The sequence below is a fragment of the Leucoraja erinacea genome, chromosome 33 (genome assembly GCF_028641065.1).
Source record: "Leucoraja erinacea ecotype New England chromosome 33, Leri_hhj_1, whole genome shotgun sequence".
In the NCBI taxonomy this organism is placed as follows: Eukaryota; Metazoa; Chordata; class Chondrichthyes; order Rajiformes; family Rajidae; genus Leucoraja; species Leucoraja erinaceus.
In genome coordinates this window covers 13,149,265-13,169,128 of record NC_073409.1, presented here as the reverse complement: position 1 = coordinate 13,169,128, position 19,864 = coordinate 13,149,265, and the positions used below count along the sequence as shown (strand labels likewise).

Here is a 19,864-nt window from a genome sequence, read left to right as displayed (position 1 = left end):
AATAGACAATAGACAATAGGTGCAGGAGTAGGCCATTTGGCCCTTCGAGCCAGCACCGCCATTTAATGTGATCATGGCTGATCATCCCCAATCAGTACCCTGTTCCTGGCTTCTCCCCATATCCCCTCACTCTGCTATTTTTAAGAGCCCTATCTAGCTCTCTCTTGAAAACATCCAGAGAACCCGCCTCCACCGCCTTCTGAGGCAGAAAATTCCACACTCGCAACTCTCTGTGAGAAAAAGTGTTTCCTCGTCTCCGTTCTAAATGGCTTGCTCTTTATTCTTAAACTGTGGCCCCTGGTTCTGGACTCCACCGACATTGGGAACATGTTTCCTGCCTCTAGCCTGTCCAAACCCTTAACAATCTTATATGTTTCAATGAGATATCCTCTCATCCTTCTAAACTCCAGAGTGTACAAGCCCAGTTGCTCCATTCTCTCAGCATATGACAGTCCCGCCATCCTGGGAATTAACCTTGTAAACCTATGCTGCACTCCCTCAATAGCAAGAATGTCCTTCCTCAAATTAGGGGACCAAAACTGCACACAATACTCCAGGTGTGGTCTCACTAGGGCTCTGTACAACTGCAGAAGGACCTCCTTGCTCCTATATTTGACTCCTCTTGTTATAAAGGCCAACATGCCATTCGCTTTCTTCACTGCCAGCATGCTGTACCTGCATGCTTACTTTCATAGACTGATGAACAAGGACCCCCAGATCCCGTTGTACTTCCCCTTTTCCCAACTTAACACCATTTAGATAGTAATCTGCATTCCTGTTTTTGTTACCAAAGTGGATAACCTCACGTTTATCCGCATTAAACTTTATCTGCCATGCATCTGCCCACTCCCTCAACCTATCCAAATCACCCTGCATTCTCATGGCATCCTCCTCACAGTTCACACTGCCACCCCAGTGTTGTGTCATCTGCAAATTTGCTAATGTTACTTTGCATGTGATGATGTCTGCATGTACACTCCTCCTCTCTTCTGGTACCTTTCACCCCCAGTCTTCCCAAGGCTGTTGATGGCCAGTACTGTCCTTTGAAACTGTAATCACTGTCCAAAATGGGAACACGGCAGTAAATTTGTACACGAGACTGGTGAAGCCAGGTCAATTGTCAAGAGTGTTTTATTGTCATTTGTTCTAGACAGAACAATGAAATTCTTACTTGCAGCAGCACAACAGAATATATAAACACTGTACTCTGTAAAGGATAATAAATGCACAGTAGCAGATCCTTAATATAAATATTCATCATCCAGAAATACTAAAATTCAGTATTCATGAAACAAGTAACCCATAAAGAAACATTTGCCAGATATAATGAATCTAGTAAATATCTCCAGTCAATAAATCCATTGTAAAAAGTATATAATTGTATACATAATTACTTGCAAGGCATAATAGAAGATTCAAATCTTAAAAAATTATGTTGGAAGCTCAAAATTATCACTGGTATGTAATCTGAATTTGCTTGTAATCCTATCCAAATTTGGCTCGATCTAATGTACTTTGTTAGCTGTCAGGAACCTCCAATTCTCGGCTGCAATTCCCACCCAACCTCCTCCAAGTGTACACACTCCCGGGGAGGGGAATGCCACGCCCTTCATGTGTGTGTGGTGTGGAGCATGGTGACAGCATAGAGCTGGTGAAAGGTTCATTGCCAACAGGGGTCTCCTTACTCGGAGGCAAAGCAGCCCGAGAGACCAGAGTTGAGACAGAGACACAAGAAACTGCAGGTGCTGGAATGTTGAATAGAACACAGACTGAAGAAGGGTCCCAATCTGAAACATCAGCTATCCATATCCTCCGCAGATGCTGCCTGGCCTGCTGAGTTACTCTAGCGCTTTGTGTTTTATTTGAGACAAAAACGGACCTACCTTGGTTTCATGATTTGAATTAATGTATTGGTATTGGTTTATTTTTGTCACTTTTACTGAGATATAGTGAAATATGTTGTTTGCTTGCTATCCAGTCAAATCATACTGTACTTGGGTTCAATCAAACCCTACACAAGTACGACACCAAAGATAGATACAGAATGCTGGAGTAACTCAGTGGGACAGGCAGCAACTCTGGAGGGAATAAATACGTGACGTGTCGGATCGAGACCTTTTCTTCAGACTGAGAGTCAGGGGAGAGGGAGTCAGAACTCTGGTTGGAGTAGGTGTAAATAAAATAGATTACACAGTCTGGAGTTCAAAGTCATCTTTAATCTGTACACATAGTAGTGGTACAGCAGGTTGTTAGTTGTTAGTTCATTGTTACCGCTTCCACGACTGCCTAGTGTAGGAAGTGAGTGTTAGTATAAAGCATACAGTAAGGTGGGGTTAGTGATGCTATTTCTACTATGATTAGTTCACATGCAATAACCAATCTACAGTAGACAGTGTCGGACTGGGTCTAAAAATATTGGTTGCCAGGAGATAAAGGGGGCCCACTTCATCAGGGGCCCACTTGCCATCGGGCAAGCTGACACCCTGGCCGTTTCGCCACTGACACCAGATATACCTTGAGGAGATTTTGCAGTGGAGCAGACACCTGCACAAGTACAACAGGTAGAGCAAAGAGAATAATACCAGCGGGCAGACTATACAGTAGTGTGACAGTGTTATAGCATTACAGTTACAGAGAGAGCACAGATTAAAACAACTGCAAGGTTTGCAATGAGATAATTTGGGAGATCAGGACTACACTCCAGCTTACGGAAGGATCATTTCAATAGCAGTGGGGAAGGAGCAACTACACCACTGTAATTCCGCTTTAATGGTAATATGACAAATTGGTTCATGTTAAAAATAGCAGCATGCATTGGCTACAGTATGTTGCAAAACAGGAACATATCAACTACTCAATGTCAGCATAACCCTGCGATAAGGAGTGCACTGTGCCCTGAACCCATATGGTGCTTAAGGATTCAGCAAATCCCAGCAGCAAGAAATATTTTTGTTTTTTTGAGGATACTGCTGAACAGCAGATTCTGGAGGCATTTCAGTTCAAAGGTCAGTTTATTGTCACATGAACCAATTAAGGTACCGTGAAACTCCAATTACCACACAGCCATACTAAATAAAAGCAACAAGACACACAACTACATAAAAGTTACTTTAAACATCCACCACAGCGGATTCCTCAGATTCCTCACCATGATGGAAGGCAATAAAGTCCATCTTCTTCCTCTTTATTCTCCCGCGTTCGGGGCTGTCGGACCATCCGCAGTCGGGGCGATCGAAGCTCCCGCAGCCGGCGATCCAAGCCCCCGTGTTGGGGCGGTTGCGGCTTTGTGCTCCCGAAGTCCGCAGGCTCCCGTGGTTGGGGCTCCCAAAGTCGTTCCCCAGCAGAAGCCGCCAGCTTCTCGATGATAGGCCGCAGTGAGGACGGAGATACGATACGGAAAGAAATCGCATCCCTGTCGAGGTAAGAGATTAAATAAAGTTTTCCCCAACCCCCCCATATAAAACAAGCTAAAGAACACTAAAACATACAATTAACACGTACTAAAAAAAAAAACAAAGAAGGAAGGGACAGACAGACTGTTGGCGAGGCAGTCATTGCTGCTGCCAGTTCTCCATCTGAGGTGCAGAACTTGAGTTTAATCGTTGTTACATTGCAATTGAAAACCCACATGTGTTGTGCAGTGTGGGCACCATCAGGAAATGAAACCCGATCTTCTCTGACAATTTTAGTCATGACTAAAACTAATCCATTTTACTGAAGATAATTGAGGGATCAAAATGCGCAGGAATATTGGGGAGGACCAGCGGCACCCTTCTTTGAAATGGTCCCGTGGAATCATTTGCATCAAGAGGCTGGGTCTCAGTTCAGACTAAAGACAAAGAAATGTTAAAGATTCATGTCACATAGTAGTTGTTTCCAGAAGATTAGAATGTTTTCATCCTGAGTATGTGATTCGAAAGAGGCTCAAAAATGAGGAGAGCATAATAATGAGATTCTAGGATTCCCAGAAGCTGACATTTGAGAGCATGTAGCCAGCACTGTGAGCTTCAACATCAACAAGGGGTTTTCTGAGTCATGGAACATTGCGGCATGGAAATAAGATCTTCATCCCAAGTCCGCGCCAACCACTAAACATCCACCCATATCATTGCTAGATTAATCCCAATTTCTTTCTCCACACATGCCCACCAACTCCCTCTAGATTCTACCAAACATTTAGGTACTAGGGACAACTTAGAGTCGTCAATTCACCCATTCACTCACACTTCATTGGAATGTAGGAGGAAACTGGAGCACCGCTGGCAACCCACCAGTCGCGGGAGAGCATGCAAACTCCACACAGACAGCATCAGGGGTCAGGATTAAGTCCAACTCGTTGGAGTTGTCAGGCAGCAGCTCTGTAAACTGTGCCGCCTGCATTAAGTTCTCGGGTAATAAGTGCAGAATGCTGAACTGAGGCAGAAAGTGATGAAATCAGACCTAAAGGAGAGAGCATTTAAAAGTTTTGCTTCACTCCGACTGTGCTGTATTCGTCCCCTCGTCTCCCTTTGTCCACAAACTGTTCCATCTAAAATGCACTGAGATAATCAGATGGATTCCCTCCAGACATAGTTCTGCGTTAAAAAGAGAGAGTTCATTAATTTGCTGCTGGAACTTCCAACAGAGTCACTGTTTTATCCTCATTCACAGATACCCAGCCAAACAACAACCCCCATTAGCTGCCAATAACATTTACTTCATTAGATCAAGGAGACCCATTACCCTAAACTAATTATTAGCTCATTATCCTCAACCGTGTCCACACGACACACTGCATTATAGACACTAAATGCTGGAGTAACTCAGCGGGGGCAGACAGCATCTCAGGGGAGAAGGAATGGTTGACGTTTTGGAAGAAGGGTCTCCACCCGAAAAGTCACCCATTCCTTATAACCATAGAAGGGCCGCGATGGCCTGTTTCCGTGCTGTAATTGTTATATGGTTATAAGGAATGGGTGACTTTTCGGGTGGAGATCCTTCTTCTGAAACGTCAACCATTCCTTCTCTGCAGATATGCTGACTTACTCCAGCATTTTGTGTCTATCTTCGCTTTAAACCAACATTTGCAGTTCTTTCGTACACGTTCTGCATTATCTCTGTTCCCATCCAGGCTGCTCCCAGGGTTTCAATAGTGTTCCACATTAGTATTCCTGCCTCTCAGTCAGATGTTTGTGAGGTTACTTCCCGTAAAAGTGACCTACACATACAAGCTTGGCTCACAGTACAGTACCTAGGGAGTGTTGCAATTCCAGAGATGCCATTTTCAAAATAGCCTCAAAACCAAAATTCCATTCACGCATTGAATCTTGGTAAAAGATTCCAACATGAACATGTGAGGCATAATTTTGGTTATAGAAATGCGAGTCTTTCTTAAAACATTAAACAGGGTGTACCCAAAAGGGAGTTGGGCTGTGTTCTTAGTTGTCAAGTAATTACAGACAGTTCAGTCTCTTAATTGAAATGTTTCCTGTGAATAACAGGCCATGTAATAGTTGAACTGAGTTGCCAGTGAAACTGTAGGTGAAAGATATTGTCACAATTTGCAGCTCACTTCATTCAATTGAGGGAATTATATTTTTCTATATTGTTGGATGTTATCATATTTAAACCTTTGGGAAGAAATTAATCCGAATGCTCGAAGGAGTCTGATATGCTAACGTATTAGTTACTTGCTGATTGGATCTTCAACCACGCCGTCCCATTGCCTAATCTGTTCCTTCCACCTTCCATTTGAGCTCAGCTAAAGTCCACTTCCCACATCTCAACACCTGTTACTCATTGACGAACAAATTTAGAATTTAGAAGGATGAGGTGGGATCTTATGGAAACATATAAAAACCCTAAGGGATTGGACAGGCTAGATGCAGGAAAAATGTTCCCGATGTTGGGGGAGTCCAAAACCAGGGGTCACTGTTTTAGAATAAGGGGTAGACCATTTAGGACTGAGATGAGGAAAACCTTTTTCACCCGGAGTTGTGAATCTGTGGAAGGCAGTGGATGTTTTCAAGAGAGAGTTAGATAGAGCGGAATCAAGGAATATGGGAGAAAGCAGGAACGGGGTACTGATTTTGGATGATCAGCCATGATCATATTGAATGGTGTTGCTGGCTCGAAGGGCCAAATGCCCTACTCCTGCATCTATTTTCTATATTTCTATAATGCCTGCTCCTCATGTTTATATTTCTCATTCCAATCCCTCCACTGTCCCTATGCACCTTCATTCTAACACTTCCAGCCCTACAGTGCTCTTCCTATTTTTGCCCCTTGACCATTCCTGGCTTCATTTAATGTACAGTTAGTAGCTGTGCCTTCAGCTCCTAATGCTCCAAACTTCAGAACTCGCTTGCTAAATCTAGTCACCTCCACCTTCTTCCCCTCATGTTAAAGTGTTCTTTAAAACATATCTCTTATCTAATATCGATCACTGTACTTGCTGCAAAAGTTTGTTCGATGTTGATACATAGAACTGCTGATGCTGGTGTTGGAGAGGTCAAAAAGGAAGTCATTGCGGGTCAGGACAAGTTCCGCCAAGCGGGGGAGAGTGTTAATAGTGGGGAATTGATTGTGTCCCTGTTCAAGGAGGAACCAAAGGGGCTTGAGACCGTCCTGGTGGGGAATAGAAGTATAAAGGGACTGGACGTCCATTGTAAAAGTCTGTTCACCAGAGATGCTGAGTTACTCCAGCACTTTGTGTCTTTTTTAATAATGTTCGACTGATAATCAGTTCTATGAGGCAATGAGGATAGTTGCTACATTAATAGTGCTATATAAAAAGAAAGTTGTTGTTTGAATCCTGGCATTGAGGAATTTAGGAAGAATGCCAGTGGTGGAATAATGAAATGTGCTGAGATGAAGTGTTGAGATCTGTCATGTGACAGTATTGCTGTGTCTTAGTTGCCAGCACATGTGTCTTGCACCAGTTTGGCTCGGTAATGATAACATAAACATTAAATATGTAATTGGCTGCTGTATTTGTTCAGTTCTATGACTCAACCATGTAATTTACAACAGTAACCTTGATCGACTCCAGTGAGGATCAGTTAATCATTGAACAGCAAGGGATCCAATGAGAACATAAGTATTTACTGTATGCCTGGTAGCTCTTTAAACATTAATCAAAGGTTTGTTTGTGAAAACCCTATCTTCTGACACTTTATATTTGTGTGTGTGTGTACATATCTATATAAATTGTATATATATTTCTCATTCAAATATGTTGACTTACAAAGAACCGCACCACAGGAGAAGGCCGTTTGATCCTGTGAGTTTATTTGTTCAAAGATTACAGTGTGCCCATTAAGCTACGACATCTGAATGGGAATGGATGAGATTGAATCAGGGGCTCACTTCCCCCAAAAATGGGCAGTCGGATTGATCCAATGATGAAATAGGTTAAAATAATCCACATTATATGTGCGTCTTAGTCCACAGTGGACGTCTAATCATCCGAAAGAAACGTTGGTATGAATTATTCCCAGTTTCCAAAGAACCACAACCCAGCGGCATCAATATTGATTTCTCTAACTTCGTAACCCTTGCATTCCCTCTCTCTCCATTCCTCCACCACCTTAGTCCCCTTGCTAATTTCACCGTTTGCATTCCTTTGTTATCGCCCCTTCCCCAGCCAACAATGAACCATTGTGGGCTCCACCTTTCCTGAAGTCATCGATGCAGGCTCTGCTTTGTCCTGTACCTTCCCATTCCTCCCTGACTCTCAGTCTGATGAAGGGTTTCGACATGAAACATCACCTGTTCATTTTCTCCAAAGATGCTGCCTGACCCGCTGGGTTACTCCAGCTTTTTGTGTCTATTTCCAAAGAATGCTTCTGTGTCAACATTGCACACAGTTGCAAGGACCAACTATGTGCCCTGTTAGTGATCATCCTGAACTTTTCCCATTCCTCCCCCACCCCTCATCTCAGTACATGTTACACTGAGTAATGTTCAATGTGTACATTCACAGATAAATGTATTATATGATCAAGTTCATGAACACAAGAAAATTAATGTTGACGTTACAAACAAAGACACAAAGTGCTGGAGTAACTCAGTGGGTCAGGCAGCATCTCGGGAGAACATGGATAGGTGACGTTTCGGGTTGAGACCCTTCTTTAAACAAGAAATAAGCTTCCAACAAAGTTAGTGCATGATGTAAATGGTCACAGGAACAGACACCAAATAATGGTAATGACAGCTACGCATTGTTTAGGAGGGATGATGCATAATAAGGAATGGGAGGGAAAGGGTTATTTCCAGTTTGAATAAGGGAGAATTAGGTTCATCGTTGATTTCTTGAGTGGATATGAATGTCTATGGAAGTTGGCTGGAGAGACAATGAGAACAAAGATCAGACTGTAGTGAGAGAGGAAGATAGACACAAAATGCTGGAGTAACGCAGCGGGACAGGCAACATCTCTGGGTGACGTTTCGGGTCGTGACTTAATCAGTCTGAAGAAGGGTCTCGACCCGAAACGTCACCCATTCCCTCTCTCCAGAGATGCTGCCTGTCCTGCTGAGTCACTCCAGCATTTTGTGTCCACAGAGATCAGACTGTGCTGTCCAAAACTTTGAGAACTAGATTATTGCACAAGAGCTCTTGGTCACATTGGAGCTGGGGGAGGAGGATTACTTTGGATTACGTGAAACAGTTGAGTAATTGAGTTGGAAACTGCGTTGGAAGGAAAGCTGGAAAACGGCCAGCACAAATGATTAGAAAATGACTTTAGTTTTAATTTCTGGGTTTGTTGTTTGGCCACTGTGACCCCAGAATGACGTTGTTTATTTATGGTAAACGCTGAGAGGAGAGAAGGAGGAAAAATAAGCTGGCCTTGTCAACTGAAGCAAAAAATAAATAAAAAATTGCTGGAGGAACTCAGTGGGTCAGGGAGCATCTGTGGGAGGAAATGGACAGAAGACACTTTGAGTCAGGAGCCTTCTTCACACTGCGGAGTGGAGATAACTGGCGGAAAGAATTTGTACTGAAGATAGACACTAAATACTGGAATAACTCAGCGGGTCAGGCAGCATCTCTGGAGAGAAGGGACTGGTGACGTTTCAGGTGTGGAGACCCTTCTTCAGACTCCTTCCTACGCAGAATGAGTTTGTAGGTTAATTGATTTCTGTAAATTGCCACTATTGTGTAGGACTTAAAACTAGTGTACGGGTGATTGATGGCGTGGACTCGGTTGCCGTAGGTCCTGTTTCCACGCTGTATCTCTAAAAAATTTAAAAAGAGGTGTGGCAGCTGGGAAGTGATAGGTGGCATCCGGCTAAGATGGATGGGGAATAGAAAGGTGATGATAGTAACAAGGCCAAAGGTGCTGTGTGGAGAAGGCAAACGGCTCCCAGATTCAACGAGATCGCCTTGTTCTGGGATTTGACACTCATCATGTGTAAAGACCGCTACGCACCGGCAACTCCATTCATCTGCATCCGTTTGAAGTCCAGCCAGGTGCAGATGTGCTCCTCCAGCAAAGCTTTCAACCAGCCAGATAGCCCCACCCACATACCCACTCCTACCTATGTGCTCCAAATATCCAGCACTATGGTCAAATCAATTGGTGGTCAATCACCAGGAGATGTTGGAAACAAGGTCCAGCAGTGAGTAACCACTGGGGCATGAGAGGAGAACTTGGGGAGAGGCTGTCCTCGGTTTCTTTCCTTCTGTGGGTTGAAACAATATCAGAGCCACAACAAAATGTATCAGGGTGAGTGGTTGAAGTCCAGAGGTCAGTTGCTGGGATCTCCAGAACAGGCTCAGTTAAAGCAGGAAACTAATTCTGAAGCCCCACCAGCAACCCCTCCCCAAACCCCCCTGAACCCCATCACAAACCCCCCCAACAAATCCCCCCCAAACCCCTCATCAACTCCTTACCCAAACCCATCTCCATCAACTCCACCACCACAGTCCCCTCGCCCAATCCCTCCCCATCCCCCACCACACACTCCCTTATCCCCACACCACATACCCCCTGAACCCCCAGAACCCCCCCAACAAATCCGCCCCAAACTCCACCACCAACTCCTTCCCCAAACCTACCACCAACCCCACCGACCATCCTGTATCCCACCACCATCCCCTCTCCACATCTCCATCGATAGTCCCCTCTCCCAACTCCACTACAAAGCCACCACTAGGCTCCCCAAAAACACCACCTTCAAACCACCAATCCCCACAGTCTTCCCTGCACCTACCACCACCACCCCCCCCCCCCCCCCCCCATCCCCCATCCCCCCTCCCCACCACTCCCCACCGCCACTCACCCCCCCACACCACCATCCCCTCCCCCCACTCCCCCCACCACTCCCACCCACCATCTCCCCCTCCCCCCACTCCCCACCTCCACACCCCCCACCCCTCCATCCCCTCCCCCCACTCCCCCACCTCTCCCCCTTTCCCCCACTCCCCCCACCTCCACACCCCCCACCACCACCCCCCTTCCCCCACTCCCCACCTCCACACACCCCACCACCACCATCCCCTCCCTTCCCCCCACTCCCCACCACCACACCCCCTCACCACCACCATCCCCTCCCCCCACTCCCCACCACACACCCCACCACCACCCCCCCTCCCCCCCCCCCCCCCCTCCCCCCCCCTCCCACACTCCCCACACACACCCACCACCACACCTCCCCCCCCCCACTCCCCACCTCCACTCACCGCACCACCACCTCCCCTCCCCCCACTCCCCACCTCCACACACCACCTCCATCGCCTTCTGCACTCCCCACCTCCACACAGGACACCCTTCTTCAGTAGCACGACACACTAACAGAGCTCGGAAGAGTTAGACTTTGATCAGGCCTTAGTTTCGCTGCGAAAATCCTTGCATCTGGAGATGAATTGTACCTCTTGGCCCCAGTAAGTTATCCAGCTGCAGGGGCCTCCACTTGTGGATGCTCAATGCTCCCTCAATAGCCAGCTGTGTGCTGGAACCCTTCTGGGGGGGGAGGAGGGGGGCGAATCATTGACCAGAGGGCAGCAAAGGGCACGCTTCTCCAATCCTACAGCCAGTGTTTGCATGGTAATAAGTTGTTTAGCATAATTGCAATTATCTGAGAAGGGGTCACGTAAATATAAGGCACACGCCTCAATTACTTTGTAGTTCCTTTTCAAGCCTGTGCGTCCCAATGAGTAATCGCACCGTATCTGGTTGCCTAATCCCAAGTCTCCACTGGGTTGATGAAACAAACATCTGCTCCCCATCTCTGGTCATTTTCGTAATAACTATTTCACATAGAAAAATCACCAAGAGTCAGACTCCATTGAACCCTTGAAGTCCCTTGGTGATGCACAAACTAATACACGACTCTTGCCCTCTTGCATCCATTTAAAGGTCGTTCTCGTTCAAGTGCTGAACTCAAAGCTTTTGGCCCTGGTCAGCAAGAGATTTACTTCCAAGACCACGGACCCTTTCAGATTTTCCTACGCGGATATGTAAAGGGAAGTGAGGTTTTCCCCAGTTAAACAAAGGCTACAGTTAAACAGACCTGTTCTGTTCAGAGCCCCGTGTCACAGACAGAATGCATTGGCCTTCAAAGGAGTTTGTCATTGGATTTTATATGTTACCATGGTTTGCAAAGTTAGTGTATGAGGAGAGATTGGACAAGATGAGACGTGTTCTGTGGTCTATAGAAAGTTGTGCCATTGAATTGAAATAATAGGCTAGATGGAGACTATTCACATTGGCAAGAGGAAAGGAAGTGGGGGGGGGGGGGGGGGGGGGGGAGAATCTTAAAGGCAATGCCAGCATTCTGGGAGAGGATACAACCAACCAACACTGAGTAAAGGAGAGGAACTGCTGCCCACAAAACACTGTTGATGCTGACTCAGATGATAATAGGTCTGAGGTTAATAGATGTCTGCTAGCGAGGATTGTAAATCACATGGGAACCAAGTCAGTGCCTGTCAATGGGAAACCAGTCAGCTGTGAAATAGCTGGGAACTGGCTCCACAGCTTCCAGCTGGGCATGGCCTCTGAGCAGCTGGAGTGATGGATCCTGTGGAACAAGGACTACCACCTGCTTCCCCGCACCCTAACACTTTAAAGTGCGGTCACTGTAAAATGAGGGAAACATTGCAGCCATTTTGCAAACAGGAAGCTCCTCTATACAGGAATGTGACAGTGACCAGATAACCTGTTTTACAAATGCTGATGATCACCAAATGCTGGAGTCACTCAGTGGGTCCGGCAGCATTTCTGGAGAGATGCTGTCTGACCCACTGACTTACTCCAGCATTTTGTGTCTATATTCGGTGTAAACCACCATTTGCAGTTCCTTCCTATACAAAGGTTGATACCGCTTTGGAAGAGCGAGTTTGTGGAATGGGACAGAGCGCTGCAGAGGTGTATGAGCGCACTGGAGAGGGAGCAGAGGAGATGTGCAAGGATGTGTCTCAGACTGGAGAATCCTAGCTCGGAGGAAAGTTTGGACTAGCTGAGGTTGTTTTCTTTGGAAAAGGAGAGGCTGGGGGCAGATTTAATTGAGGTATGTAAAACCACAAGGGCCCACGTGGAAACAGGCCCTTTCTATTTACTCTCTCAATACCTGGCTTAATACCCCTGGGAGGATTGTTTTCTCTGGAATGTTGGAAGCTGCGGGGAGACATGATAGAAGTATATAAAATGATGAGAAGCATAGAGACAGGTAGGCAACCAGAATCTTTTCCCCGAGTGGGAATGTCTAAAACTGGAGGGCATAGCTTTAAGGTGAAAGGGGCAAAGTTTGAAGAAGATGTGTGGGACAGTTTTTTACTGTGGTGGTGGGGGACTGGTATTTGCTGCTAGTAGTAGTGGTGGGGTCAGGTACAATAGTGGCATTTAGAAGGCTTTTGGATCGACACATTGATATGCAGGGAATTTCTCCTTCCATCGCAGTGAGGAATGTGGAGGAGTCACTGTGGTGGATGTTTATGTTAAAATGTATTTTGTGTGTTCCGTTGCATTTTATTTGTATGACTGACTTGGCAAATGAAATTCCTCATATGTTGCAAAACACACTTGGCTAATACAGTATTATTGTGATTATGATTGAATAGAGAGATATGGATCACATGCTGGCAGAGGAGATTAGTTGAACCGAGCATCATGTTGGGCGTGGACGTTGTGGGCTGTACAGTCCGTTCCTGTGCTGTATTGTTCTGTGTCCTGTGGGAAGGGGGGAAGATTTAATGGAATTGGTGGAAGGACCAGAGGGGAGCTGAAGAGGTCTCTTTTCAAAATCTCTATCTGTAAAGGTGGGTGAGCAAAAACCATTGTAACACTGAAAAAGGACGGATATATACCTGGAGAGCCATGACCTGCAGTGATCTCACGCCCCTGCTGTGTGGTGGTTGGGTGGTCTCATCTCAATGGGGGTGGTCATAATGGGCCAAATGACTTCTGTCAGATTTTCTGTGAAAAGACAGTGAAAATGGCTGTATTGCCATGAGATCTTTAACATTAGGGCACCTTCAAATAACGTCTCACCTGTAAGGTGGCTACCTCTGCACTGGAGAATCAGCCTGGAATCTCTTGGGTGGGACTCGGACCCAAGATGTCACACTCTCAAGGCATGACTGTTATTCACTGTGAGTTTAGTTTAGTTTAGTATGGTTTAGAGAGACAGAGCGGAAATAAGCCCTTCGGCCCATCGGGTCCGCACCTACCAGCGATCCTGCACACGAACACTACCCTACACACGGTAGGGACAATTTACACTGTAACCAAGCCAATTAGCCTAGTAACCTGCACGTCTTTGGAGTGTGGGAGCTAACTGGAGATCCGAGAGAAAACCCACGCAGGTCACGGGGAGAAAGTACAAACTTTGTACAGACAAACACTCGTAGTGAGGACTGTACCCGGGTCTCTGGCGCTGTAATGCAGCAACTCTACCGCTGTGCCACCGTGCTGCCCTAAAGTGAGTTGCATCTCTGTTATGCTGCAATGGAGCCAGAGTTGAGATTAATTAACTGCCTAGAGCTATGGGTAACGTGGAAGAAGATGCATAGCTCAGCGTGAAGCAAGAAAGCATTTTGCTGAGGAAGAACAAAAGGACCCAAAGAGTTGCTGCGTTTCAGATCAATAACACTGCCTCTTTATCGGTCTGCAGCGCAGTTTCCATTGTACTTCAGTGTCCTGACTAGTTTATTATCATCTCTCCTATTAATTACTGCACTTAAGCAGGAACAGCGTTGTACCTATAAATTCAGCAGAGCGCACCACATGGATTTACTAACTGCTGAACCTTGACCTGATTTGCTCAATCCACTGTCTGTTCCCCTACTAAGCAACGTTGCACTCCTGCAGCTTAGCTGCCAGGACGCAATCAACAATTCCTGTTCACTGGAGCAAAAAAACGAGTTGTTGACAAGGGATTGAAGCTCTGTGTGAAAGAGCAATACACTGGGCCAGGAACTCACCCCTTTCCTATCATCAAGCCGTTTGCTGTGCGCAGCATGTCCTGCTGCTGTGTTGAGTTAGAGCTCTTGTTTATTCCACTGCAGTTCCCCGTTGAATTGAGAATCATGGCCATTTGAACCACTCGCTGGGCAGCGAGTGGCAGAGTTTGGATGAATAAATGACATTTGCAAGTCAGGTTAGTGTGTGACTAGGGGTCATTTTCATGTCTTGGCTGTGCTTGTCCTTCTGCATGTAAGATCACCAGTCAAAGTCAGTATATATTATGGCTGCTTCACACTGAAGGAATGCTGAGCTAGTGGTGGAGGGAGTGAGCATTTAGACCAGTGGACAGGGTGTGAATGTCTGGCTGTGTTGTCCTGGGCCATGATGAGTATCTTGAGTTGTGTAGCAAAGGAACACAAGGTTTAAACCGACGATAAGACACTCTGAAGAAGGGTCTCCACCCGAAATGTCACCCATTCCTTCTCTCCAGAGATGCTGCCTGTCCTGTTGTGAGTATCTTGAGTTGTTGGAGTTGCTCTCATCCAACAAGAGTAGAGTATTTGACTGAACAATTCCATGTACTTGGTGCCCAATAAAAGGTACTTGTTGGGTGATCATTAGTCATCCTTATTGATCCCTGAGAAGTCCCTTGCTGGTCACATCAGTTTGTCCAGTTGACTGGTCAATATGGATGCAAGGAACTGCAGATGCTGGTTTACAAAAAAAGACATGAAACGCTGTCCGGAACACACAACAAATATACCCTCTTGATCTTGCTCCCCTTCCCGTGCTACTTTGAACAGGCCGGGGCTTCTCTCTGGTGAAGGGAGGACTGGTGGGTGAACTGGGAGAATTATTTGAGATTATGAAAGGTTGGACAGGGTGGATGGAGCAAAGGTTCGTCCACTAGTAGGTGAGATGTGAACAAGGAGCCAGGAAGAAATTCAAGAGAAATATGAGGCCCACTTTCATGGAGAGTGAAATATGGACAAACCTTTTCAAAAGTTTGCCCCTGAGCTCCCTCAAACATCTCCCCTCTCACAATAAGCCTATTCCCCCCTAATTTTAGAATCCTCTATTGTGGGAAAAAGACTACAAGCCTTCACTTTATCCATGCCCCTCATGATGTTGTACACCTCAACAAGGTCAATCTCCACTAAGGTCACCCCTCAGACTCCTACGCTCCAAAGAAAATTTCACCAACCTATCTAAGACCGGTTTGTGGGATGGACTGGGCAATATCCACAACACTCTGGTGTCGAGTTCTTTAGTTGCAACTGCACTCATCCATACGATTGCCCTAACAACCCGCACTTCTTTGGGATGTGGGAGAAAACCAGTATCCATTTATACAGTCACAGGAACTGTAGTTCCTTATACAGTCAGGGACAAGAGGAACCTGTAGAGGTGAATGAAATTACAATGTTTAAGAGCATTTGTAGAGGGATTTGTAGAGTGTAGAGGGATTCAAGCCACATGCAGGCATTGGCTCAGGTTGGCATCTTGGTCAGCATGGACGTGTTGGGCTGTAGGAAAGGGGAATGATTTAATAGTGGTAAGTATTTCATTCAGAGGGTGGAGGCAGTTGAGGCAGGTATAGCAACATTTTAAAGATAATTGGAGAAGAACATGGTTAGGAAAGGTTTAGAGGGATATGGGCCAAATGCGGGCAAATGGGACAAGCTTAGATGGGCATCTCGCTTGGCATGGACACATTGGGCAGAAGGGCCTGTTTCCATGCCCTAAGACTCTTTGACTGTAACTCTACAAATCTATGGCAGACAGACATAGGCAGCACTGGAGATCAGGATTGAACCTGGGTCACTGGAACTGTGAAGAGGCATCACTACCTGCTGCACCCCTGTGTCTAGCTTGAAGCGGTTAACACACAGGAAGAGAGCTACCTGCTCAGCCTCAGCTGGACACAAGGTATAATAGGTATGCTCCATCCACTTGTAAAGTTTTATACAGTTTTACGTTTGTCTGGTTTGGGCAGAGCAGATGTGAGAACAGATGTTGCCTGGAGAGTTTTAAGAACAGGAATATACACTGATTATTAGCACATGAACAGCCCTCTAATCAGCAGAAACAGTTCTGTACTCTGTCAAAACCCTTCAATGGTATTCACTGGTATTCAATTCTACTTTATTTGTCACAGCGAGGTCCAGTGAGATTCATTTTTGTATGCAGTTCCATAAAAGTATCACTATTCACAAGCACTTAGATCCATCTTAGATCCATCTTAGATAAGCATCTCAGATACAGTTGGTCTATATGTGTAAGAAGGAACTGCAGATGCTGGTTTAAACCGAAGATAGACAAAAGCTGAATTAACTCAGCGGGACAGGCAGCATCTCTGGAGAGAAGGAATGGGTGACGTTTCGAGTTGAGACCCTTCTTCAGAGTTACTACAGCTTTTTGTGTCTATCTTAGGTCTCTAGTAATAGTACACTGAAACAGTATAGAGAGTCGCCGGATATGGCGCCATTTTCAAGTCCCAGTTGTTATAGTTGTAGAGTTCTTAACCTAACAATGATGAAGGCCTGTTTTCCTGGCAGTGTTGGAGGGTCAGTCTAGCCAAGAATGGCCGTTGGTGTCCTCCACCGCTCTGTGCCGCTGCAGGCTGTGTCCAGTCCACGTGCTAGGCCTCTTGGAGAGGCGCCCGGTCCAGCCAAACCCCAGTCTGTTGCTGGGCCTCCAGTGGCAAATCCACCATCAAGGTGCACAGCACTGCCTCCTACAGCCGGTTCGCCCACTGGTATTCCATTCATCACCCTCCTGTTGAGCAGAGGCTGGGCTCGGTGACCCCCCCCTCTACAGGCGGTCTCCAGGATTCGGGGTGGGCCGGCCAGGGCCGACCTTGAACAATGTTCTCCAAGTATCACAACACTGGATGGCAGGGGCGGAAACCCCGGGGGGGCCAGGGGGGGACACGTCCCCCCCATGTTTTGAGAGGTGGGGGATATCCCCCCCCCAAGTTTTTTGGGATCCCGATTTTAAAATCTCCGTTTTTAGCGCTGGGTTGAGCCTCCGAAGCCTCGCGCGTGTGTGAGTGTGCGCATGCGCGCGGGGCCGCCAAAAAAATTGTGTCCCCCGTCCCCTCCACGTTTTGATAGCGAGTTCCGCTCTTGCTGGATGGGCCAGCAACCATGGGAGCTATCAATGAAACTGTACCTCAGAGCGGGAGATTCAGAGAGGGAGAGGGGACAGAAAGTCGATTACTTTTCACTAACAGGTGACTTTTACCCGCACTCTTCCCCACCCAGGCTACGTCTGCGAGCGAGATCGGCTGACCTTCACCTTCTGCCAGACCCTGAAGCTGTTGGACCGATGTTACCTTCACACCGTCCGGGCACAGTGTTGCCGAACGTGCCAACGACATGGACCAAGAGACCGTGGTGATGAGCGCATCTCACGGAGATGAGCATCCAAGGGGGTGCAATGCAGAAAGCAAGAGACTTTTTAAGAAAATAACTATGGGGAGAAGGTATTACAGGGACTGAAAAGCACAGAAGCAATTCAGGAGAAAAAAAAGAAAGATGTGTAAGAAAATCTGAAGTTTTTTAAATATTTATGTATAGATATAAATGAGAGAGACTTTCTTTCAGTATTCTTGTTTATGCGACCATTTGACAGGACAACAACCCCAGCTGTTGATTGCTGCCACGATTTACAGGGTTGGGGTTGCAGGACTGGGCCCGAGACCCGTGGTTGCTATAGTTACGTGTTGTCCTTTCAAGTAAAATTGGTGCTTTGTCGTTTGAAGAATGACACCTTCGCCATTGGATCCCGCAACCTCAGCCCTCCCCTGAAAGTGTCGCGGCGACGGAGAGTTAATGAAGGAGTGTCCTGGGGCTCCATATCTGACAAGTGTCCTGTAACCCATCCCTGGTGTTGCCGGACAGCACAGAAACTTTTCATACTTGAACAATTTTTTTAAAATATAAAAACCTATTTTATTTTCAACTTTTAAGAAGTTTTAGTTGAGCATGTATCATTCTGAATAACATGCATTATTCCGGAAACGGAGCTGTGGTGCTAGTACTTAAGAAGCGTTACACAACTTATATCGAACGCAGCAGGGCACAGGCCACACTGATCTCTGAACTGAGTCATGTATTTGTGGGAGTATGTTACCACAGAAGCAAATACTCTGTCTTATTGCAACGAGGGTCATGAACAACAGCTGTTGATGGCATTTGGGTCTCTAGTGCATACTTCCCTGAGACAACATTCAATCTTTTGTGTGCATTACGTCCTTAAATTTTCCAGCCTTGAGTTTAACAAACAACACAAATGGAGGCTGTCTAATCCATGGCAGCAGAATAATCTCTTCAATTCCTTTCCCTCCTTATTTTTTTGTCCCTCTAGTATACAGCTGCTTCACCCACACATCCCCACCAACATTCCCGTGATTCTTCTGCAATCTAACTGCACGAGGGGGTGCAATTTACAGTGGCCAACTCAACCAACTAGCACAGGTTGGAGGAAACCAGGGCACCCTGGGGGAATCTGTGCAGCGACACGGAGAACGTGCAAACTCCTAACAGACAGCACCCGAGGTCAAGATTGAACCTGGGCCACTGCACTGCCTGAGGGAGAAAGAGTGGGAAACATATTTGCCTCTCCCTCTGACCTCAGCTGTACCTAATCTGAAAATACCTGATGCTAAATCTAAAATGCAAAATAAAGTGGAACAAAGTTCATTATCTAGCTCTGTTCCCCTCATTTAACCAGGACAAGCATGAAGCCTCTCCAACTTCATCCATGCCTCACCGATGTTCCATTTGAATTCTCGCCAGGCAAGAGATCTTGTATCCGTCTTGCTGTGTCCCAGGAGTAGTCCAGAGACCTGCCTGTAGTTTGCATGTTAAGTCAGGCTGTTGGGTTCAGTGTTCAGGCAACTTTTACATGTTTACAGTTCTTTTATTAAACTTGTTTTATCAAAATCTTTAGCGTAATTGTCGCAGATTGATTTTGTGCCTCAGGATTTAGTAACAGTGATTTTTATTGTCTCCTTCGATGTGGCTATCACTGGCCATCTTCCATTTCTTATTGCTCTTGTGCCTTTGTTGGTCAGCTGTAGTCTTCAAGTCATTCACTAGTGGAAGAAGCTAACCATCGAGCTTCTACCTACGTTAATCCCATTTTATTCCCCCTACTTGCCCCTCAATGCCTCCCAGATTTTACTACCCAATTTAACCCTGTAGACAATTAACCCACCAAATCAAACGGCTTTGAAACTGGAGCACCCAAGATCAGAGGAAGAACATGCAAACTTCATAGAGACAGGTTCCTTCAGTGGGCACTCGCCTGTGTGTTTTTACCACCACAATGGCACTGTATAAATGAGTGTTACTGATGTTGAACCCATTGATTTAGAGTCATTGGCTCACAGACCCAGTGGATGGATGTTACGTTTTTGCTGGAAGGTCCTCAAAAGATTCACAAATGTGGAATTTTAATCCTTTTGTAAA

The 19,864-nt window shown here is 46.1% G+C and overlaps 1 protein-coding gene across 1 annotated transcript in view; it reads left to right on the top strand.

Annotated features, from left to right (window-relative positions):
* LOC129712722 (A disintegrin and metalloproteinase with thrombospondin motifs 7-like) overlaps positions 1–19,336 on the top strand; it is a 112,117-nt gene extending 92,781 nt beyond the window's left edge. Inside the window, 1 exon segment of the mRNA XM_055661387.1 lies at positions 17,654–19,336. Within this exon segment, the coding sequence (XP_055517362.1) occupies positions 17,654–17,811 (158 nt within the window). The 3' untranslated portion in view covers positions 17,812–19,336.
* The last annotated feature ends 528 nt before the right edge of the window (positions 19,337–19,864 follow it).